The 25,218-nt window shown below is 46.0% G+C and overlaps 1 protein-coding gene across 1 annotated transcript in view; it reads right to left on the bottom strand.

The window, feature by feature from the left end:
* Positions 1-25,218, bottom strand: part of LOC137380846 (broad substrate specificity ATP-binding cassette transporter ABCG2-like) — a 208,091-nt gene that overhangs the window by 85,355 nt on the left and 97,518 nt on the right. Inside the window, exon 10 of the mRNA XM_068053258.1 lies at positions 12,663-12,752. Within this exon, the coding sequence (XP_067909359.1) occupies positions 12,663-12,752 (90 nt within the window). The remainder of the gene's footprint in view (positions 1-12,662; positions 12,753-25,218) is intronic.

Below are 25,218 nucleotides of genomic sequence, written 5' to 3' on the forward strand. Positions count from 1 at the left end.
TTTTAGAAATGATAATTCGATTTAAAAAATTAACAGTCACTTGGACAAATGGAAATCCAGCAGAGATTTGTTAAGGGTTGTTTAACTAACTTGCTTGAGTTTTTTGATGAAGTAAAAGTTAGGGTTGATGAGGGCGATGCAATTGATGTGCTGTACAAAGGCATTTGATAAAGTGCCACATTACAGGCTTGTCAGTAAAGTTAGATCTCATGGAATAAAAGGGACAGTAGCAGCATGGATACAAAATTGGCTGAGTGAGAGGAAACAGAGTAGTTGTGAACAGTTTTTTGGAAAGTACAGTGGAGTTCTACAGGGGTCGGTGTTAGGACCCCTGCTTTTCTTGATATATATTAATGACCTTGACTTGGGTGTCCAGGCACAATTCCAAAATTTGTGGATGACACAAAACTTGAAAGTTTTGTGAAGTGTGAGGAGGCTAGTGATAAATTTCAAGAGGACAAAGACAGGCTGGTGATTCATTTTGGCAGGAAGAACAAGGAGAGACAATATAAAGGGTACAATTCTAAATGGGGTGCAGGAGCAGAGATACCTGGGGTATATGTGCACAAATCGTTGAATTGGCAGGCAGGTTAAGAAAGCTGTTAATAAAGCAAATGGGAGCCTAGGCTTTATAAATAGGGGCACAGAGTACAAAAGCAAGTAAATTATGATAAACCTGTATAAAACACTGGTTCGCCTCAACTGGGATATTGTGTGCAGTTTTGGGTGCCATGCTTTTTGAAGGATGTGAAGGTATTAGAGAGGGTGCAGAAAAGATTTATAAGAATGGTTCCAGGTATGCAGAATTTCAGTTACGTGGATAGATTGGAGAAGCTGAGGCTATTTTCTTTGGAGAAGGGAAGATTAAGAAAAGATGTGATACTCGAGGATGAAGGAGTTATGGCAGTTGCCAGGAAAGTGAGCGCACACATAGAGGAAACTTTTGTTGTGGTCATAGACCTGTTGAACATTCAGGGAGTGGAAGCCCTGCCTCTCGATAAATCTGAGTGGGCAGTCGCTGGGTGCCTTAATGGGTGAAATCAATGATGCCCTGAAACTGGGATCCAGTGATGGTGCTGAAACCCAATTGCCTCTGTCCCTGCAAGGCCATGTTTGTCGTGAGTAAATATACTGTCCGGCTCTGGCAAATTGGGCGTCAGTGATCTGCAAGATACAGTGGTGTGCAGCCATTTGCGAGATGCCACCAAGATCTGCAGCTGATCCTCGGAATGAGCCAGAAGTGAAGAGGTTTAAGGCCACAGTGACTTTGACAGCTACTGGCAAGGCATGGCGACCAGTGCTGCGAGGTGCAAGGTCTTCACTGATGAGGGCACAGATATCTGTGACCATGTGCCTGGAGAATTGCAGTCTGTTGTGGCATTGGGTCTCAGTCATCTCCAGGTAGCTCTAACTTTGGTGGCAGATCCTGTGCTGAGGGTATGGCCTCCATTGCCTTCTTGACCCTCTTTCCTCTCCCATGCCCTCCTGCTGATCAGGGTTCCACCCTTCTTGAGGAAGATGTTGCCCCTCATCGCCGCTTGGCTCAAAATCTGATTGTCATGCCCCATTGCCAGCTGCAAACTTCCTTCTGGGCAGGTGGCTGCCCAATAGCCTTTGGCAGCCTTTCCCTCTTCTCTCTTGCCCCTGCAATGCTAGTGAGGTGCTGACCCTGTTCAATGCCCAGGCACTGAGTGCCCACTCTCCCTGCCACTTGCGCAGTGCCAGGGCACCTCCGCACCAGATGCCAAGTCCTACTTTGCCCCGCCGACCCTGTTATGGGGTGTTGGGATGGAAATACAATAAAATACCAATGTGCCTCCTGGCTTGCCTTCATCATGTGACCTCTACCATGAAGCATTCTGACTGCAGGCAGCATTACAATCAGTTCATTAAAAGACACACCACACACCAGACTGGTGTCCGGTGAGCTCGTAACATGGTGTCAGAGTGGAACTAAGATTGAGTGGTGAATAAGCACAGCTATGGAACAAAGGCCACAGGAATGGTCACAACTGCTAAAAGCTGCTAAAAGCCACAGGAAGCCACAGAAAAGGAACAAAGAAACAGTTGAAAGCACAGGGTAGGACAATGGCTGCTAACTTTCCTGTGCCTGCGCCGGTTGAAATAAAAGGTGATATGAAACAGAACTGGCAGTTTTTCTTCTCGAATGGCAAAATTACGAAATTGCAACAGATTTAATTAACAAGCTAGAGCTGCTGCAAGTAGCTACACTTTTATCACTGTTGGGGAGAGACTGTTACAAGTGTATTCCACCCTAAATCTCTCTGAAGAACAAAAAGAAAGGATAGCAGAAATTTTGAAAGCTTTGAAGGCACGCTTTGAACTCCAAGTGAATGCAACCGATGAATGGTATGCGTTCAATATTAGGGCCCAAGGTGAAAAAGTGTCCGTTGATCAATATGTGACTGCATTAACACAGCTAGCAGAATCCTGTGAATTTGTGCAACTAAAAGATGATCTAATTAAAGACAGGATTGTATTAGGCATAAGAGATCCTGCAGTGAGTGCACATCGACTGAGAGAGGAGAAGCGGACTGTTAGGAAAGCGATTGACATGTGCAGAAGTGCTGAGGTTGTATATCAGCAGCTAGACCATATTCATGGCAGAACAGACCAGGCCTTGCATTAAGCTGATAGACATTCCAGACCAAAAGGGCAGGAAGGTCACAGACAAAGGGCAGGATGAAAATACTGCAGAGGAGATCACGCATAGGAGAAGAAGGCATGTCCAGCGTGGGGAGAACAGTGTTCTCACTGCAAGAAGCTGTATCATTCTGCACACAAGTGTTTGGCAAGAAGCAAGCACAACAAGCAGGTACAGATGGCCACTGGTCACTATACACCATATAACAGGTTGGTTCAGTCTGGTCGACAGGTGATAAATGGTTTGTGACTGTTGAAATGATGCAGAAGGAGACTATCAAGTCAACATAAAGTGCCAGATAGCCACCGGTGCGTCATGCAACATCATGACCTTCACAGACACGTGCAAAGTGGCTCAGCATGGCGTTCCAAAAATGAAGCCCTCGAAAGTAAGGTTGAGGCTTAATGATGGCACCATACTAGTGCCAAGAGGACAAGTTACTCTGAGAGTCCAATGCAGTGGCAAGAACGAAGATCTGGAGTTCCAGATCTTGGACTGCAAAAGCCACTCAACTCAGCCGAAGCAAGTCTAAAGCTTGGACTGGTAGCCTTCAACCTGCAAAAAAAGATTTGCAATGTGTCACAGCACACTAAACCACTGACTGCAGAACAGATCCTAGGGGAGTACAATGATGTATTTACAGATTTAGGATGTCTTCCTGGAGAATATCATCTCGAAATAGATGAGAGTGTAAGATCAATTCAGCATCTGTCGAGGAAAGTTCCAGCTGCCCTCAAGGCCAGCCTGAAAGACAAGATAGAAAAGCTGGAGAGAAGGGAGTAACCAAGAAAGTGACAACCTGGAAAGCTGAGAGTGTGCATCAAAGAACAAAGAACAGGACAGCACAGGAACAGGCCATTCGGCCCTCCAAGCCTGCGCCGATCTTGATGCCTGCCTAAACTAAAACCTTCTGCACTTCCGGGGCCCATATCCCTCTATTCCCTTCCTATTCATATATTTATCAAGATGCCTCTTAAACGTCGCTATCGTATCTGCTTCCACCACCTCCCCTGGCAGCAAGTTCCAGGCACTCACAACCCTCTGTGTAAAAAACTTGCCTCGCACATCCCCTCTAAACTTTGCCCCTCGTACCTTAAACCTATGTCCCCTAGTAACTGACTCTTCCACCTGGGAAAAAACTTCTGACTATCCACTCTGTCCATGCCGCTCATAACTTTGTAAACCTCTATCATGTCGCCCCTCCACCTCCGTCGTTCCAGTGAAAACAATCTGAGTTTTTCCAACCTCTCCTCATAGCTAATGCCCTCCAGACCAGGCAACATCCTGGTAAACCTCCTCTGTACGCTCTCCAAAGCCTCCACGTCCTTCTGGTAGTGTGACGACCAGAATTGCACGCAATATTCTAAGTGTGGCCTAACTAAAGTTCTGTACAGCTGCAACATGACTTGCCAATTTTTATACTCTATGCCCCAACCGATGAAGGCAAGCATGCCGTATGCCTTCTTGACTACCTTATCCACCTGCGTTGCCACTTTCAGTGACCTGTACGCCTATATCTCTCTGCCTGTCAATACCCCTAAGGGTTCTGCCATTTACTGTATACCTCCCACCTGCATTAGACCTTCCAAAATGCATTACCTCACATTTGTCCGGATTAAACTCCATCTGCCATTTCTCCGCCCAAGTCTCCAACCGATCTATATCCTGCTGTATCCTCTGACAATCCTCATCATTATCCGCAACTCCACCAACCTTTGTGTCGTCCGCAAACTTACTAATCAGACCAGCTACATTTTCCTCCAAATCATTTATATATACTACAAACAGCAAAGGTCCCAGCACTGATCCCTGCGGAACACCACTAGTCACATCCCTCCATTCAGGAAAAACACCCATCCACTGATACCCTCTGTCTTCTATGACCGAGCCAGTTCTGTATCCATCTTGCCAGCTCACCTCTGATCCCGTGTGACTTCACCTTTTGTACCAGTCTGCCATGCGGGACCTTGTCAAAGGCTTTACTAGTGTCCATATAGATAACATCTACTGCCCTTCCTTCATCAATCATCTTCGTCACTTCCTCAAAAAACTCAATCAAATTACTAAGACCTAAAGGATCTAAATAAAGCTCTGAAGAGATCACACTACCCCGTGCCAACCATCAAAGTAATTTTGCCACAACTTTCTAAGGCAAAAATATTCACTACCCTAAATGCGAAGGATGGTTACTGGCAAGTGAAGCTGGATGAATGCAGCAGCTTTCTAACCACATTCTGGACGCCATTCAGGAGATACAGGTGGTTGCTCATGCTGTTTGACATTTCCATGGCTCCAGAGGAGTATCAACACAGACAGCATGAGATAGTTAGTGATCTTCCTGCAGTGGAAGCTATAATGGATGATCTGCTAATTTATGGATGTGGAAGAAGCCATTGCCGACCATGAACAAAATCTAGTGTGACTGCTAGACAGCTTGCCAGATGAATCTGAAGCTGAACAAGAAAAATTGCAATTAAAGATGCTCGAAGTCAAGTACGTAGGTCATGTACTGACAGCAAAAGATCTTCGCCCAGATCTTGAAAAGGTGAGAGCAGTAGCAGCGATACAGGAACCAACAGATGTAAAAGCAGTGTAATGAAATGTTGGATTCATCAACTATTTAGCAAAATTCTTGCCCAATTTGTCGTCGGAGTGTGAACCATTACGCCAACTCCCTGCCAAGGACATGTAGTGATATTGGGGCACAGAACAAGAAGCAGCGTACACTAAAATCAAGCAACTAGTGATGGCAATGCCAGTGCTGAAAGACTGTGACATAAAAGATGAAGTTACCCTGCAGTGTGACACCAGCGAGACAGGACTCAGAGCAAATCTAATGCAGCAAGAACAACCCGTTGCATTTGCATCGAGGGCATTAACACAAATGGAACAACACCATGTTCAGATCGAGAAAGAGTACCTGGTCATTGTCATTACTTGTGAACATTTTCATCAATACCTCCTTGGAAGAGACAAAGTGACAGTCGAGTCCGACCACAAGCCACTTCAAAGCATTTTCCTCAAGCTGCTACTATCTGCTCCAAAGCATCTGCAAAGGGTGTTACTCCAGTTACAGAGATATCATCTGGATGTGACATACAAGCAAGGGAAACAAATGTACGTCACTGACATGCTGTCGAGAGCAGCACTCCCTATGAAGAAAATAGAGGATGCTATGACAGAGTGTGAAATCTTCCAGATCCAATGTGAAGCTGCAGCTTGACATGCTCAGGAAGTCATCAACTGAGCACAGAAATTGAATCTGACAGACACACTCCTTGCTCAAATCAAGCGACCTACCCAACAAGATCCAACTCTACAAGTGTTGCAAGAAATAGTGATGAAAGGATGGCCTGACAGCATCAAGGAGACTCCTGTGGTCACAAGAGTGTATTGGGCTTGCAGAGATGAATTGACAGCCAAGATAGCATCTTGTACAAAAGAAATAGAGTCATTATCCCTAAAGAGTTGAGAGGAGAGAAGCTAAAGCACATCCATGCAAGCTACCAAGGAATTGAATTGAGTCAGAGGAAGGCAAGAGAAGTGCTCTACTGCCAAACATGAGCAATGAAATCAAGGACCACATTAGCCAGTGCAGTACATGCAACGAGTACCAAGCTAAGCAAGCTAAAGAGCCACTGATTGACACATGACATCCCAGACAGACCATGGACGAAGCTGGGAGTAGATCTCTTCACTCTCACAGGTACTGATTATCTTGTCACCGTAGACTACTATTCTGACTATTGGGAGGTAGACCAGCTGACTTCAACAATTACCGGTGAGATTGTAAAATGCCTGAAAGCACACTTCAGTTGTTATAGCTTTCCAGACATTGTGATGACCGATAATGGCCCGCAGTTCACGAGCGAAGAATTCAGCCGCTTCATAAAGGATTGGTAAATTCAACACCATACATCATCTCCGCACTATCCCCAGTCCAATGGAAAGGCTGAGGCAGCAGTGAAAATTGTCAAAGGAATCATAAAGAAATCGAGCAAATCTGGCACAGGTGTATACAAGGCAATCCTCGAGTGGCATGGAGAGTAGTCTGGTACAAAGACAAATGTCACACGGCACCCAAACTACTCTTCAAATAGCAAAAAAGTTACTGAAGCCAGAAGTAGTAACAGGCATGAGTGACAAAATCAAGGTGAAACGGCAGAAGCCAAAGTTCACTTTGACAAAACTGCCAAACCATTGCCAGAATTGAGCAGTGTACAAGTGTACAAACCTTCCATGCTCTCAACGAAAGTCAGCGCAAATTGTAAGTTGGGGCCTGCTTGGAGCAGTTGTCACCTCGATTGTATGCAGTGGAAGTGAATGATCAGATATACCATCGCATCCGCAGACACATACACACAACTGGAGAAGCTATTCCGTCAAAGCAGGTGGCCAATCAGGAAACTAAGAACTCACCAACTGCACAGACCACAGAACAACCATCACTCCCAGAGGTCAACAGCACCCCAACAACGGAAATGAAACAACAACAGTTACCCCAGCAACAAGTGTCAAGGGAACGACACTCGCCGGAGAAGGAAAATCAACCAGATGAACAAGCAACGACAACGAGCATGCAGACCATTAAGAGATCAGCATGATTGAATGACTATGAGTGCAATGCAAGTGCAGAGACTGACAAGAATGATGAACTACTAATGCATGAGGGAAGTTGTGTGCATTGTGGGTAACTTGGGCAACTCACAGTGTAAATGATAATGCAGGAAGCAGCAAGAGAGCGCGAGGGTGGGAGCGGGGAGAGAGCGGTGGGGGGGTGGGGTAATGGGGAGAGTGCGGCCAAAGACCTTGGTGGTGGCGGCAAGTGCATTCTCCTCCTCTCCCCCCAACAAGCTTGCTCTCTCCCTGCCCCCAGCCCCCCCGCCCACTCATTCGCTCTCTCCCTCCCCGGCCCGCTTGCTCTCTCCCTCCCCGGCCTGCTCGCTCTCTCCCTCCCCGGCCTGCTCGCTCTCTCCCTCCCCGGCCTGCTCGCTCTCTCCCTCCCTGGCCATTGTGTACTGCCATGTGTTTATGTTGCCTTTGTGTGATAATTTGAGCAGCGCCATCTTTAGTCCTGGCAGCTGCCTGAATGTCTCAGACTGTGATGTTTTAGTGGAACAGGCTGCATTTGCACATGTGCCAGTGCAGCGCCACCTAGTGGTTGCGTTGTCAGCAAATGCAACCGTAAAAGACACAGTACACACCAGACTGGTGTCCTGTGAGCTCGTAACATGCAGCTGGGGTGCTGCCCTGAGGCAGCCATGACTGGCTCCCTACTCTTTACCCACCCTCCCCTTCAGCTGATCTGCTTCTGAAAGTGGGAGTAACCTATGCCTCCCTTCAAAAATTTCTACATCCAGCCTTGACAAGTTCTTAATAAACTTTTAAACTGCTTTAATTGGTCTCAACTAGGAGGAGAGCAAGATTTATGTCCCACCTTACCCCAGCCCTGGTGAACATTTCCAGTGCTGGGAATGACATCCTGTAACTGATACGCTACCCCCCAGTGGTTTATTTGGGGGCCCCCGAACCCCCACCTCCGTTTCTGACTTTGGCGGGTGGGGTGGGCGACTAAAGTTGGCCTTGAACTCCCTACCTCAGAAATTGTACCAAAACTTCATCATTGACCTTTGGCTGAAATATAACAGCAATCTGCAACAGTGAATTATTCTTTCTGAACCTCCCAAGTCTTTTTTGATGAACACGGGAAAAGATTACAGGCCTGCACTGTTTCAACTTCACGTCAGAGAAAAGCAAGTTCAACAGAAGACTCTTTACAAATCATCAGACGTAATGCATGTTATCTCTACGATCTCTATCTTTTCTTGAGTGTGTGTTTATCTGTACGAGTGTGAGTGGCTGTTGTGAATATTTCGGGTGTTGCATGATAAACATTTATCTTTCTTTTAAGCTTATGAGAAAACCTGTCGTTTGTTTGTTCTTGACAATTAAAGCACTCAGTGGGCTAAAAAAACATCTTTTTTAAAAAACTAAAGCAAAATACTGCAGATGCTGGGAATCGAAAATAAAAACAGGAAATGCTGGAAATACTCAGCAGGTCTGGCAGCATCTGTGGCAGCAGAGCTGTTCCTCGAGCTTGTACTTCTTTCAATGTAGTATACTGTATTCGCTGCTCACAATGTGGCCTCCTCTACATTGGGGAGACGAAACGCCGACTGGGTGACCGCTTTGCAGAACACCTCCGCTCAGTCCGCAAGCAGGACCCCAAGCTTCCGGTTGCCTGCCATTTCAACACTCCCCCCTGCTCTCATGCTCACATCTCTGTGCTGGGATTGCTGCAGTGTTCCAGTGAACATCAACGCAAGCTCGAGGAACAGCATCTCATTTACTGACTAGGCACACTACAGCCTGCCGGACTGAACATTGAGTTCAATAATTTCAGAGCATGATGGGCCCCCCATTTTACTTTTATTTTTATTTTTTTATTTTTATTTTTTTTATATATTTTTGTGTTTATTTTATTTTGTTTCATCTTAGTTTGTTCAGTTTGCTTACCCACTGTTTTTTTCATGTTTGTACTTGTGGCTGTTCAATTTCAGTCCGTTAACACCCTATCTGTACTAATGCTTTGTCTTTCAACACACCATTAGCATATTGTTTGCCTTTGCTCCATAACCTTCTGGCCAGCTATTCTGTGACCTTGTCCTATTTACACCTTCTCCTTTGTTATCTCTTGCCCCATCCCCACTTTACTTGCTTATAACCTTTTACTTTTCTAATATTTGCTCGTTCTGAAGAAGGGTCACTGACCTGAAATGTTAACTCTGCTTCTCTCTCCACCGATGCTGCCAAACCTGCTGAGTATTTCCAGCATTTCTTGGTTTTATTTTTTTAAAAACACCCTGTCTTCAGTTAGTCAAGAATTGGAAAAGGAGGAACCATCCCTATCATCTCTCACCTGTCCATAACAATGTTCATTTCAATGTCAGATTTCAATATCAGATACACACTCAAGAAAAGATAAAGATTATAGAGATAACATGTGTTTGGTCTGATGTTTTGTAAAGAGATGATGATTTGTTAAACTTGCTTTTCCCCAGGGTGAGGACTTGAAAAGGTGTAGGCCTGTAATCTTTTTCCTTGTTCACTGAAGAAAGACTTGGGAGGTTCAGAAAGATGAATGCGCTATTGCAGACTGCTCTTGTTATATTCCAGCCAAAGGTCAATGGTGAATTGGGGAAAACTTTCAATTACATTTTAAGTTGAAGATACTGGTGTGATTTTATTTTGAATAAAGCTTACTTGTACAAGTGTGAAAAACAGTGTGTCAGCTCAATTTGAACTTTTGAAAAGACTTTAGTTTAATTGGTTTACAGCTAAAAATTGCTATTGATTTATGCAGTTTAAATTAATAGTATGCGATCTTGTTTTAAATCACATTGAATGTTTACAAAGCATCTTTTTCTTCATTTGATTACTGCAGGTCTGAGATTTACTATTGTGATTGACTCCTGCCTCACCCCTAAGGTTTTTTTTTATTCATTCAGTGATGTGGGCGTCACTGGCTAGGCCAGCATTTATTGCCCATCCCTAATTGCTCTTGAGAAGGTGGTGGTGAGCTGCCTTCTTGAACCGCTGCAGTCCATGTGAGGTAGGTACACCCACAGTGCTATTAGGATTTTGACCCAGCGACAGTGAAGGAACGGCGATATAGTTCCAAGTCAGGATGGTGTGTGACTTGGACGGGAACTTGCAGGTGGTAGTGTTCCCATGTATTTGCTGCCCTTGTCCTTCTAGTTGATAGAGGTCGCAGGTTTGGAAGGTACTGTCGAAGGAGTCTTGGTGCGTTGCTGCAGTGCATCTTGTAGATGGTACACACTGCTGCCACTGTGCGTCGGTGGTGAGGGAGTGAATGTTCGTGGATGGGGTGCCAATCAAGCAGGCTGCTTTGTCCTGGATGGTGTCGAGCTTCTTGAGTGTTGTTGGAGCTGCACCCATCCAGGCAAGTGGAGAGTATTCCATCACACTCCTGACTTGTGCCTTGTAGATGGTGGACAGGCTTTGGGGAGTCAGGAGGTGAGTTACTCGCCGCAGGATTCCTAGCCTCTGACCTGCTCTTGTAGCCACGGTATTTATATGACGACTCTAGTTCAGTTTCTGGTCACTGGTAGCCCCTAGGATGTTGATAGTGGGGGATCCAGCGATGGTAATGCCATTGAATGTCAAGGAGTAAGACGTAATCAGAAATTATAAGTTGATTTGAGAGGAAAAACACGTTAAATTAATCTATGATGGAATAAAGGGGAAAAGGGAAAGATTGTACATATTTTGCCAACAGTTTCATGGAACATAAAAGAAATCCTCTATCTGAGCTAAGAATGAATGAAATCTCTTGGTTTGTGATGAGCACAAATCTCTCCACTTGATTCTCCCATTCCTCCAGACTTTACCAAAAGAGCACTGTTATCTCAAAGTTTACTGTTGGAAAAGCTAAAATGGAGGCTATTAATTTATAGAATGGGGGAGATGTACAAAATAACATTGCTGTGAACAAAGAACACCAGCACAATACATGAGCTTTATGCTTTCCAAAAGTAGTATCTCAGCCAATCCAGCTGTGGGAGGAGATGGTGAACAGGAGTAGGATATGAGTGGGCTAAGCTTGGACAAGTCTTAGGTGATAGTAAAGCATGTTTGCTTTTATGTGTGCATGTGTTTTGGAGGAAAGCTAATCCTGTTTTAAAGGCTTTCCCATCTTGATACCATCTCTCCGATGGACAGGTTCCCAATCAGAGGCATCTCCCTTGCCTGAAGATCACCTGGCATATAATTCAGCCAAGGTCAGCACTACATGGTTACATGGCTGTAGTTCGCGCACCACTCAACTATCTATGGGGCTTATGCCGGACTAGAAAATCTAGGTTACAGCATTATGAGCACTTTGAATACTTTCGTCCGTAGTTGCTATCTTTGCCAGTCCGGTGCTTAGTTTAGACTTTCACTAGAACTCTTTCAAACCATCAGTCAGTTTGTCTGAACAGGCATTGATTGGAAAAGCGGCAGCTTTCAGATGAATCTGGAACTAGCTGTCAGCAACATTTACTCAGAATAAGGAAATTTCTCACAACCAACTTCTCAAGGGCAATTAGGACGGGCAATAAATGCTGGCCTAGCCAGCGATGCCCACATCCCATGAATGAATAAAAAAATTGCAGCAATAGCAGAGATAAATACAGAGAAAAAGAAAATACTGACAAAGATAAATCGAGAGAGGAAAACATATAGAATACTACTAGAGGGAGATGGAAATCATAAGGAAAGAACTGAGAAAGGAAGAATAGAACTTATTCTTCTATGGTGCCTTATCATATCATCAAGATTTCTTAAGTGCTTCACAATTAGTGAATTTCTTTTAAAGTACAGTCACTGTAGTTATGGAGGCAAATGTGGCAACCGAATTGCACAAAATAAGATTCCACAAACAGCACGTGAGATGAATGACTAGTTATTCTATTTTTGGTGCTACTGGTTGAGGAAGAAATGTTGGCGATGATACTGACAGAACTCCCTTTGTCTTTTTCAAATACTGCCAAGGAATATTTTATGTCCATGTGAAAAAGCAGAGTTCACAGATTAACATTTCATCCAAAATATAGAGGAAAGAAAGTGATAACAATATAAATTTTGACAACATTTTTTTTCAAGCTATCGGTACCAGCATCCAAAAGGAGCTGAGCTGGTGGGGCCCAGCACAAAAAAGTTTTAAACCATGAGCCCCAGTCCAAAACTGTTTTGAGATTTTTGGACACAGCCAGAAAATGTATAAGAATCACTGTACTAGAATGTGTAATGCCGATTGAAACAGTAATTCATCAACATTCAGTGTCTTGTCCAATGTAGATGAATACAATAACTGATGCGACATGAATGAATGGATTATTCTGTTGATACACTGTGTAACGTCGGTCATCAGACCATTTAACAGATTCATAACAAATAGCCATTTGTGGCTGATGAGCAATAACTGCATACTTACATGAAGATTTTCCTGTCTTGGATGAACAATGCAACGGCAGACACACTGCTAAAGCACTGGTAGGAAGCAAGGAAATGGAAAGAACCTACCCTACAATATAAGAAACACAACTATCAGCCAATTTCATCTAAAATATGCAATAAACATTACGAATACATGCTTTCTGTTGGGAGAACATATTGGGAAATATTCTCTGTTCCCGTTTCCTGATTTTTGCAACATTTACCTTTATCCTAGCAAAGGTCTTGAAACATTTCTCAGTTAGCTGGGCAATTATGTAAGAAAAGGGGGTGCGAATTCATTCGTCCTGATCTTTGGGCGCGGGGTCAGTGCTCATGGCATGCTGGTGCCCATTGGAATTGGGGTTGGTAAGGCAGAAAATTGGTCTACCTACCTCATTTCCAGGATTACGCAGCCTCGGTCTCCAGTTCAGTATAAGCATCCTCTGCAAACTCAAGGGGGATGAGTAGCATTCTGTAGAAAGCACATGTTCCAGGCAGACTCCCCTATTTAAAGGTGCAGTCCCTATAAAAGGAAAGTTGTAGCAACGCATTGCAAGCTGCTGGATAATTGCTTTTGGCTAATGACCAAGAAGCTATGTCACACCAAGGGAAGGAGACAGCTTCCAGATGCAGTAATACTGCTCTGGGCATGCTCTGTTAGGAGATTGAAGCCAGGAGGGAAGCTATGTTTCCACTGTGGGGGGAGGGGTAAGAGGCAAAAAGCCCTCCAGAGTGACCCGGAAAAGGAAATGGGAGCATGTGGCAAGGGTAGTGAATGCCCAGAGTGCAGCACCACAGTCCTGCCATCATGTCAAGCTCACTCTGGTGTTCAAGGTGAGTGAATGCATCAGCAGACCACTGCTTGCACCTACCAGACTGTGCTCAGTGCACCACACCCCCATCACTCAACCAGCACCACATCCTGACACTTAGGACTCAGCCCCAACATCCTGACAATGTATCTCGCCCACACACGACTTTGAATCATATCAGCCGCACACACATCTCTCAGTGCCTCTGCATACCTCCAGCTATTCATCCACGGCAGGCATCACAAAAACACACTGACTCACAGTGGGGTCACTGCCCCCAAACATGGGTGCAGTGCCGTGCAGGAAGAGAGTCAACACCCTCCTTCGATCTGCCAAGGTAAGTGCTTCATACCACTCTCCTTTTTGTGGACTGTATGTGGCTATGTGAGAGGCAGCACAACATGAGAAGGGAGTCACCACAAAGGTGTTGGCAAAGGGGGTTAGGCATCAACACATCCTTCCAGATGCATGGCTGCATCTCAGCCAAGGGCTCACATCACCTCCCCTGAGAGCTGACATGGGGTGAGCCATTTAGGAAACTCCAGCAGGGGACAAGGGGCCACCACTAGCAGAACTGTCCTGTAGCTCTTCCTGTGAAGTATTATTATCTTCCTCTTTCTACTTGCTGGACAAGCAGGCCCATAACAACAAGGAGACCTTGTGAACTAACTGAGCAATTGCAGACATACAGCCTCTCTCAGCAGCTGAGAATGAAGCACTGGCATTAGCAGAGACCCAGGATGGCCACTCAATAGTGGATGGTGAAACTGGAGCCTCCGCACAAGTGACTGAGGATTGTGTTCCAACACACTTCTGGAGATCCACATCATGCATGGATACCATGACGAGATCTGCACAGCTTAACCCACACATGTCTGTGTTTTCTCATTCAGGTCAGCTTCTGCAGAAGGGGGAGGAGAAGCAGTCAGAGGATTCACAATCACATGACTCTCCTGCACCTTCCACCAGTGCAGATACTATCACGCCAGACGGACGTGGAGGCTTTGGAGAGGGTACAGAGGAGGTTTACCAGGATGTTGCCTGGTCTGGAGGGCATTAGCTATGAGGAGAGGTTGGAAAAACTCAGACTGTTTTCACTGGAACGACGGAGGTGGAGGGGCGACATGATAGAGGTTTACAAAGTTATGAGCGGCATGGACAGAGTGGATAGTCAGAACCTTTTTCCCAGGGTGGAAGAGTCCGTTACTAGGGGACATAGGTTTAAGGTGCGAGGGGCAAAGTTTAGAGGGGATGTGCGAGGCAAGTTATTTACACAGAGGGTGGTGAGTGTCTGGAACTTGCTGCCAGGGGAGGTGGTGGATGCAGATACGATAGCCACGTTTAAGAGACATCTTGACAAATATATGAATAGGAAGGGAATATAGGGATATGGGCCCAGAAGTGCAGAAGGTGTTAGTTTCGGCAGGCATCAAGATTGGCGCAGGCTTGGAGGCCCGAATGGCCTGTTCCTGTGCTGTACTGTTCTTTGTTCTTTTGTCAGTGGGTTTACACACGGCTTTAGAATCAGGGTCACAAGTTGGTGAGAGCACTGCACACGTGCCCAAGCAGCTAGCTGAAGCTGAGACAGCCGAGGCCTCTGACAGTCAGAGGACTGTGAGTCGCCAGACCCACGCTGAGCCCCAGGCTGATGCTCTGGTGTCGACAGTACAAGAAATACTGGAGTTTCAGAGATGGGAAGGCAACATCTGGCAGAGATGCCAGAGGCCATGCGCAGCCATGAGTGGACGATGGAGGTGTCATTCAATGCCATGTGTGCTGCCATGTCTCAGGCACGTGAGCGCATGGCATCCTCCACAGAAAGGAGAGAACAGAATGCTTTTAGGTAAGTCTTTATTGCTTTCATTCTGAGAGGCCATCATGGTGGCTGAAAGTGGGTAAGTATGAGACTGTCTCTTGCCTTCTTGGCCTGCCACTCAATGTGCCTGACTGCCGGTTCAAGGGTTTCAACATCCAGTGCTGCCTACTCATTGGCCCTCTCCGCATCCTTCTCGTCAGTTGAGGCGTGGCAATCAACCATGTCCTCATCAGGAAAGACCTCCCCCCTCTGCAAAGCACAGCAGACCACCCAGAAATGCAAGACTTTTGATGGGACATACTGCAGGGCTCCACCAGATCGATCCAGGCAACGGAATCTCATAGTAGCCCAATGGCCTGCTTGATGGTCACTTGAGTGGAGCTGTGGCAAGCGTTGTACTTCTCTTCTGCTGCAGTGTGATGGTTCCTCAGAGGCACCGTTAGCCATGTCTTCAACAGGTAAGCCCTTGTCCCTGAAGATCCATCTCTGAAGGCGAGCGGGGGGCCTGGAAAGCTATGCTACCTGGGACTGCCGAAGTATGCAGGCGTCGTGGCTGCTTCCCGGGAAGCGGGCACACACCTGCTGGAAACGCTTTCGGTAGTTGCAGACCTGTTGAATATTGATGGAATGAAAGCCCTTCCTGTTGATTAAGGCGGCTGGCTGGTCTGTTGAAGCCTTGATGACCATGTGCGTGCAATCTATCACAGCTTGCACCTGGTGGAATCCAACGATGGCCCCGAATCCAATTGCCCTCTCGGCCTGGCTGTCAGGGTCGGTCCGGTAGCACACAGAGTCGCTGGCTCTCTTGAACAGGGCATTGGTCACCTCCTTGATGCAACAGTGGACTGCTGTCTAGGAGACCCCACACCTGTCCCCAGTGGGTCCCTGGAAAAGATCCAGGCGCTTAAAAGTTGAATGCCACTGTGATTTTTAGGGCCACTGGCATTGGGTGATTACCAAATCCCATAGGTCGCAAAAGTTGTCCTGCAGCATGGCGCATAGTTTGGTGATGGCCTTCCTGGATAGCTGCAGTCTTTGCTAACAATGCCGCTTAGACATTTGGAGGTAGCTGATTTGAGTCCAGTACATTTTCTGGGTATGGCCGGCTGCTGTTGCTTTCGTTGTGGAGCCTCATGCGCAGGCGCAGCTGCCTCCTGACCTTCCCTCTGTCAGAGGCACTGCATCATGCCATCGGGGTCCACAAAGACAGGGTGTATGAAACTCATGCCAGGTGATCAGTAGGCCTTCAGAACGCTGTCCTTACAGAGATGAAGTTGCCTTGGTATCTTTGCCTTTGCTGCTCCCCTTAGCTTACGTGCTGATGGCTCTCAGCACCAGCCTTGCTGAGAACTCACCCTCTCATCCAATAGTATGGCCATCTGACCCTCTCACCCAGAAGTATGGCACCCGTGCAGATGACCCAACAGTATAGCCATCCGTGCAGATGACCCAACAGTATAGCCATCCGTGCAGATGACCCAGCAGTATGGCCATCTGTGCCGACCACCCGAAGCCAAGGCTACTCATGCACAGCACAAAGAACTGCAGGCTGACAATGGCCTCCACTCCCCCCTCTTCCCCTATTCAGTGCTGGTCATGGTTGCTCTCCCTTCACAGCACTGAGGCCTTACCTCGGTGCCACCACCTTTCAATATCCGGGAATCCAAAGGCACGTGAGGGTTGTCCAATTTCCACTTAATCCCAGGCCGTCACACACCCCCCCACCCCACCCCACCCCCATTGTATCACTTATATTGAATGCAAATGTATTATAACTAACTGTGCTACAAAACAAATTGCCCTTCAGTTATGTTGGGGCGGCAACGCTGCCTTGGTGCTTTCCCACCACTGACCAAATCCAAAACCGCCGTCACCACATCTGATTTTCATGCGGACACATCCATGCTATTCTTGGGTAGTGTCTTCTAAGGAGAGCCCTCCTTCTCCTCCATCCTCACAGAGGTTCTCTTCTCTGCCTCCTCCTCTTCCGCCTGTTATATTCATGTTGGAGAGTAAGTGGTACTGCAACTACGGTCCCCATGCTTATCAAAGGCTTTGTAATTTGCTCAGCCTTTCTGTGGTCAGCAAAAACCTTCAAACTCCTGCAGTAGCTCACCACAGTACCCAGAGTATCATTTGCAATGGCTTCTCTTCCTGCTCCCACACGGTTGCTTCTAGTGTCCCCGAAGGATCTATCCTTGAACCCTCTTTCTCATTTGCACGCTGCCCCTTGGCGACATCATTCAAAAGCATGGGTTTAGTTTTCACATGTACCTGATGACACCCAGCTGTACTTCATCACCACTTCTCTTGACTCCTCCATTGCTAAATTATCAGATTGCTTATCTGACATCCAGTACTGGAACAGCAGAAACCTCCTTCAGTTAACTATTGGGAAGACTGAAGCCATTGTTTTCAGTTCCTGCTCCAAACTCCATTTCCTAGCTACTGATGCCATCCCTCTCCCTGGTAGGATGCAGAGGAGATTTACCAGAATCTGGGGATGGAGGATTTTAGTTACAAGGTTAGGTTGGAAAATCTGGGTTTGTTCTCCTTCGAACAAAGGAGATTGAGGTGAGATTTAATGGAAGTGTAAAAATTATGACTGGCTTAGATAAGTTACACAAGGAAAAACTGTTCCCAATAACAAATGGTACACAAGGAGTAGGGGGTACAGATTAAAAGATTTGGGAAAAAGAGAGAGGGGATATGAAGAAGCTCATTTTTACACAGCGGGTGGTAATGTCCTGGAATTCGCTGCCCACAGGGGTGGTGGAAGCAGAGACAATCAATGACTTCAAGAGGAAACTGATGGCCACCTGAGAAAAATAGACTTGCAGGACCACAGGGATCGAGCCAGGGAGTGGGACTGACTGCATAGCTGTGGCGAGCCAGCATGGACTCGATGGGCTGAAAGGCCTCCTTCTGTGCTGTAAATGACTCGATGACTCAGTGCTTCCACAACTTTGGTGGAGCACAAGTAAGTTGAAGACACCTTAGCTGCAACTTGCTGAGTGGACCTTTAAATAGCCCAGGAACAGGGTTATTCTTACTTGCTAAAGCTTGTTGTTTTTGGAGTGAATAAGGAAGGTGTTCCTTGTACATTGTTTGAGCCAATTTTACTATTTCTGCATTGCATCAGCCTGCGATGTCATGATCTCATCCTTTGAATCCCTTCGGGCGTATGCAGGGTCGCATCTGTGTCCGCCATTCCAGTGCCTGGTGCTGCGCAGTCCACATGCTTCTACTGTCTCTAAATTATCACACTGCTTGTTCAGTATCCAGTTCGAGATGAGCAGAAACTTCCTCCAATTAAACTTAGGAAAGCATTTGCCTTTGGTCTCCACCACAAACTCTGTTCCCTTGCCACCAATTCCAGCCCTCTTCCTGATCCTTGTCTGAGGCTGAACTAGCTTATTTGGAACACTGTAATCTAATGTGATCCTAAAGCATGGCAAATAAGGTTGGTGAGCTGCAGGTGCAGATAGCCCGCATGGGAATACAATGTTGTGGCGATAAAGGAGACCTGGTTCAAAAAAGGGCAGAATGGAGACTAAATATTTCTGGATACAAGGTGTTGAGGAAAGATAGGGAAAGAAAGAAAGGAAGAGGGTGATTAAGAAGAATACTAGTGCTGGAGAGAGAGGATGTCCTGGAGGGATCAAGGACAGAATCTATTTGCTTAGAGTTAAGAAACAGTCAAGGTGCCATTACACTACTGGTTGCATTCTATAGGCCACCAAATTGGGGGAAGGTTATAGAGGAGCAAATTTGCAGGGAAATCACAGAGAGGTGCATGAACTATAGAGTCGTGATGGTGGGAGACTTCAATTGTCCTAGTATAGATTGGGATAGTAATAGTGTAAAGGGCAGAGAGGGAAGAGGTACTGAAGTGTATTCAAGAAAATTTTATTGAGCAGTCCATTTCTGGCCCGACATGGAAGGAGGTGTTGCTGGATCTGGTTCTGTGGAATAAGGAGGGTCAAATGGATCAAGTGTCAGTAGGGGAATATTTATGGAACAGCGATCATTGTATTGTATGATTCAGATTAGCTATGAAAAGGTCAAGGAGCAATCTAGAGTAAAAAATACTTAATTGAAGGAAGACCAATTGCAGTGGGTTGAGAAAGGATCTGTCCCAGGTAACGTGGAATCAAAGACTGACAGGCAAAATTGGGCTGCTTTTAAGGAGGAGATGTCCAGGTACATTCCCATGAGGGGGAACGGTAAAGTGATAAAAGTCAGAGCTCCCTGGATAACAAAGGAGATGCAAAATAAATGATGCAGAAAAAGGCAGCGAATGACAGATGACCAATTGTTAATATAAATAAGAACCAGGCTAATATAGAAAGTTCAGAGGGGAAGTGAAAAAGGAAATAAGAGAGGCAAAGAGATACTATAAGAGACTGACAGCAAACATAAAAGGGAATCTAAGTCACAGAATCGTTACAGCGTAGAAGGAGGCCATTCTGCCTATCGTGGTCTGCACCGGCTCTCTGAAAAAGCAACTCGCTCAGTTCCATTCCCCTGCCTTCTCCCCATAACCCTGCACATTATTTATTTTCATATAACTGTCTAATTCTCTTTTGAATGCTTCAACTGAACCTGTCTCCACCACGTTTTCAGGTAGCGCATTCCAGACCTTAACCACTCGCTACCTGAAAAAGTTTTTCCTCATGTCACTTTTGCTTCTCTTACTTTAAATCTGTGCCCTTTTGTTCTCGATCCTTTCACGAGTGGGAACAGTTTCTCCACTCTGTCCAGACCCCTCATGATTTTGAATAGCTTTATCAAATCACCTCTCAGTCTTCTCTTCTCCAGGGAAAGCAGTCCTAACTTCTCCAATCTATCTTCATAACTGAAATTCCTCATCCCTGGAACCATTCACGTGAATCTTTTCTGTACTCTCTCCAGTGCCCTCACGTCTTTCCTCAAGTGCGGCGCCCAGAATTGGGCGCAATACTCCAGCTGAGGCCGAACTAGTGTCTTAAACAAGTTCAACATAACTTCCTTGCTCTTGTACTCTATGCCCCAATTAATAAAGCCTGTATGCTTTATTAACCGCTCTCTCAACCTGTCCTGCCACCTTCAATGACTTATGTACATATACACCTAGGTCCCTCTGCTCCTGCACCCCGTTTAGAATTGTACCCTTTATTCTATATTGTCTCTCCATGTTCTTCCTACCAAAATTAATCACTTCACATTTCTCTGCACTGAACGTCATCTGCCACCTGTCTGCCCATTCCACCAACTTGTCTATGTCCTTTTGAAGTTCCACACTATCCTCCTCACAGTTCACAATGCTTCCAAGTTTCATATCATCTGCAAACTTTGAAATTGTGCCCTGCACACCAAGGTCTAGGTCATTAATATTTCTTTCTATATCAGGAAAAGCAGGGGTCCCAACACTGATCCCTGGGGAACTCCACTATAAACCTTCCTCCAGCCCGAAAAACATCGATTAACTCTTTGTTTCCAGTCACTCAGCCAATTTTGTATCCATGTTGCTACTGTCTATTTTATTCCATAAGCTACATGTTTGCTCACAAGTCTGTTGTGTGGCACCTTTTACAAGTCTCCAGTTCTCTCGCACCACCCCCGAGTCTAAGGAAGACTGAAAAATTGTGGCCAGTGCCTCTGCGATTTCCACCCTCACTTCCCTCAGTATCTTTGGATGCATCTCATCCAGCCCTGGTGCTTTATCCATTTTAAGTACAGATAGCCTATCCAATACTTCTTCTTTATCAATTTAAGCCCCTCTAGTGTCTGACCTATCTCCTTTTTCAACATTGCCTGGGTTGCAGCTTCTTCCTTGGTAAAGACAGATGCAAAGTATTAATTTAATACCTCAGCTATGCCCTCTGCCTCCATGTGTAAATCCCCTTTCTGGTCCCTAATCGGCCCCATACCTCCTTTTACCACCCTTTTACTATTTATATGCCTATAGAAAACTTTGGGATTTTCTTTAATACTAGCTGCCAGTCTCTTTTCATGCTCTCTCTTTCTTTCTCTTATATGTTTTTTCACTTCCCCTCTGGACCTTCTATATTCAGCCTGGTTCTCAATAGTATTTTCTACCTGGCATTTGTCATAAGCACACTTTTTCTTCTTTATCATAATCTCCACTTCTTTTGTCATCCAGGGAGCTCTGGATTTGTTTGCCTTACTTTTCCCCATCGAGGGAACATACCTTTACTGTGCCCAAACTATCTCTTCTTTGAAGGAGGCCCATTGTTCATCTACTGGTTTTCCTGCCAACTTTATTCACCCCATCTCTATTCTTATCACATTGAAGTTAGCCTTCCCCCAGTTAATTATTCTTGCCCTAGATTGCTCTTTGCCCTTTTCCATAGTCAGCCTAAACCTTATGATACAATGATCACTATCCCCTAAATGCTCGCCGACTGATACTTGATCCACTTGGCCCACCTTATTCCCAAGAACCAGGTCGAGTAGTGCCTCCTTTCTCATTGAACGAACAACATACTGTTGTGGAAAATTTTCCTGAATACACTCTAGGAACTCTTGCCCCTCACTGCCCTTTGCACGACTATTATCCCAGTCTATGGATAATTAAAGTTCCCCATTATAACTACCCTATAATTTTGTTCACCTCTCTATAATTTTCTTGCAAAGTTGTTCCTCCATATCCTTCCCACTAGCTGATGGCCTATAGACAACACCAAGCAATGTACCTGCACTTTTTTTGTTCTTTAACTCTAGCCAAATTGATTCTGTCCTCGACTGCTCTGGGACATCCTTTTTCTCCAGCACTGCAATGCTCTCCTTAATGAATACCGCCACCCCTCCACCTTTTCTCCCTTTCCTATCTTTCCTGAACACCTTGTATTCGGGAATATTTAACACCCTGTCCTGCCCTTTGAGCCAGGTCTCTGTTATAGCCACAACATCATATTTTCACATGGTAATCTGCGCCTGTACCTCACCAATCTTATTAACCACACTCCATGCATTCACAATCATGCACATTAACCCTGATTCAGACTTTATTAGTTTCTCCCTTACTCTGACTCCACCTAATAACATACTATTCCCTAGTCTTGTCCTATCTATCTCCCCCAGGATTCTGTGCACCTTGGTATTCCCCTCTAATACTTGCTCCTGGTTCCCACACCCCAGACAAGTTACCAGTTTTGCTTCCCTCCAATCTGAGCTCCCTCTCAGGTTCCCAACCCCCTGACAATTTAGTCTAAACCCTCCCCAACAGCGCTAGCAAATCTCCCTGCGAGGATATTCATCCAAGTCCTGCTAAGATGCAACCCGTCCATCTTGTACAGGTTCTGCCCCAGAACCGGTCCCAATGTCTCAAAACCTGATGCCCTTCCTCCTACACCAGTTCTCCAGCCATATGTTCAATAGCACAATTCTCCTATTTTTATGCTCACTTGCACGTGGGACTGGGAGTCCTTCCTAGCTCCCTAAAATCTGTTTTCAGGACCTCATCCCCCTTCTTATCTATGTCATTGGTACCAATGTGGACCATGACCTCTGGCTGTTCACCCTCCCCCAGATGAATGCCCTGCAGCCTTTCCATGATATCCTTGACCCTTGCACCAGGGAGGCAACACACCAACCTGGAGTCACGTTTACTGCCACAGAAACGCTTGTCTGTTCCCCTAACTAATGAGTCTCCTATCACTACTGCTCTTCCATTCCTCTTACACCCCTCCTTTGCAGTTGAGCCACCTGTGGTGCCACAAACTTGGCTCTGACTGCACTCCTCTGAGGAACCATCACCCTCACCAGTATCCAAAATGGAAAAGCGATTAGTGAGTGAGATCATATCAGGGGACTCCTGCACTAGCTGCCTGGTTCTCTTAGACTGCCTGGCAGTCACCCAATCCCTATCTGCCTGCATGCTCCTAGCCTGTGGTGTGACAACCTCCCTAAATGTGCTAGCCCCGTAGTCCTCCGCCTCACGGATGCACAACAATGACTCCAGCCGCCGCTTGAGTCCCGAAACCCAGAGCTCAAGCTTCTGCAGCTGGTGACACTTCCTGCAGATGTGTATGTCTAGGAGACATGATATGTCCACGAATTCTCCCATGCCAGTCTTCTCTAGGCATATAAATAGTAAAAGGGAGATAAGAGGAGGGGTAGGGCTAGTTAGGGACCAAAAAGGAGACCTACACGTGGAAGCAGAGGGCATTGCTGAGGTATTAAATGTGTAATTTGCATCTTTCTTTACCAAGGAAGAGGATGCTGCCCAAGACATAGTGAGAAAGGAGGTCATTGAGATACTAGATGGCTAAAAATTGGTAATAGAAAGGCTGGCTGTACTTAAAGTTGATAAGTCACCTGGACCAGATGGGATGCATTTGAGGATACTGAGGGATAAAGATGGAAATTGCAGAGGTGCTGCCCACAATCTTTCAATTCTCCTTAGCTACGGGGATGGTGCTGCAGGACTGGAGAATTGCAAATGTTATACCCTTGTTCAAAAAAGGGTGTAAGCATATGCCCAGCATCTACAGGCCAGTCAGTTTAAGCTCAGCAGTGGGAAAACTTTTAGAAATGAAAATCCAAGACAAAATTAACAGTCACTTGAACAAGTGTGAATTAATTAAGTTAAGCCAACAAGTTAAAGGCAAACCTGCTGAGTATTTTCAGCATGTTCTGTTTGTATTTGTTCAAGACAAATTACGTTTAACAGAGAGGGTAATGTGGTTGATGTGATGTTCATGGACGTCCAAAAGGCATTTGATAAAGTGCCGCATAATGGCCGGAATTGTACAACCTCAAATGAGTGGGCTGGTGGCAGGGGGGGGGGGCGGGGGAGGGTGCGTAAAATTGAGTGGGAGGCGGGGATGGGGGGCGTTCCCAAACCCCTCCCGCCCCCGCTGCAATTTTACGCGGGGCAGCGGCAACAATAAATGGCCCGCTCACCCCAGCCAAGCAAGGCCTTTAAGTGGCAAATTAACTGGCACTTAAGGGCCTCTGCCCATTGCCATGGGTGTTTTACCCTTGGCTGGTGGGCGGCTGAGGCCTCAAAAAGCCTGCCTGGTTCCATCATGCGGCCTTCTTGTGGGCTGGGGGGAGCCCTCCTGATCAGGCACCCTGTGCCCCATGGAGGGCCATCCCTAAAGCCCTAACCACCCCCAACCCACAATACTCTCCCTGTCCCCCTCACCGACCTCCCTTGCCTCGATTGTGCCCAGCATGGCCCTAAAAACTTACCCACGTTCTGGTGCCAGCCTGCATCTCGCTTCCGATGGCTGGGTGTAATCCCAGCAGTGAACACTGCTCTGGAAAGTGCTGCTGGGACTAAGAGCTGCCGGCCCACTGATTGGCTGGCAGCTCCATTAGGCGGGACTTCCAATTAAGGACATGGGGAGCGAAAAATCCTAGTCTGGCTCCCCAGGCCTGGTGGAGACGGGCCTGCCACCGACTTTTCGGTCAGTGGACAGGGCCGTCCACCCAATGAAAAATTCCTGCCAATAGGCTGGACAGCAAAGTTGAAGCCCATGGAATAAGGGACAGTGGCAGCATGCATACAAAGTGACAGGAAATAGTAGTGGTGAAAGTTTGTTGCTCGAACTGGAGGAAGGTATACAGTGGTGTTCTCCAAAGATCAGTAATAGGACCACAGCTTTTCTTGATCTATACTGGTGACTTAGGCTTAGGTACACAGAGCATAATTTCAAAATTTGCAAATAACAGGAAACTTAAAATACAGTGAACTGTGAGAAGGATCGTGATAGACTTCAACAGGATATAGACAGGCTGATGGAATGGACAGATACATGGCTGATGCATTGAAGCACTTAGTGATACATTTTGTTAGGAAGGACAAGGAGAGGCAATATAAACTAAAGGTATAATTACAAAGTGGGTGCAAGAACAGAGAGACCCAGAGGTGTATATGTACAAATCATTGAAGATGGCAAGACAAGTTGAGAAAA

Source organism: Heterodontus francisci, chromosome 20 (assembly GCF_036365525.1).
Source record: "Heterodontus francisci isolate sHetFra1 chromosome 20, sHetFra1.hap1, whole genome shotgun sequence".
NCBI lineage: Eukaryota > Metazoa > Chordata > Chondrichthyes > Heterodontiformes > Heterodontidae > Heterodontus > Heterodontus francisci.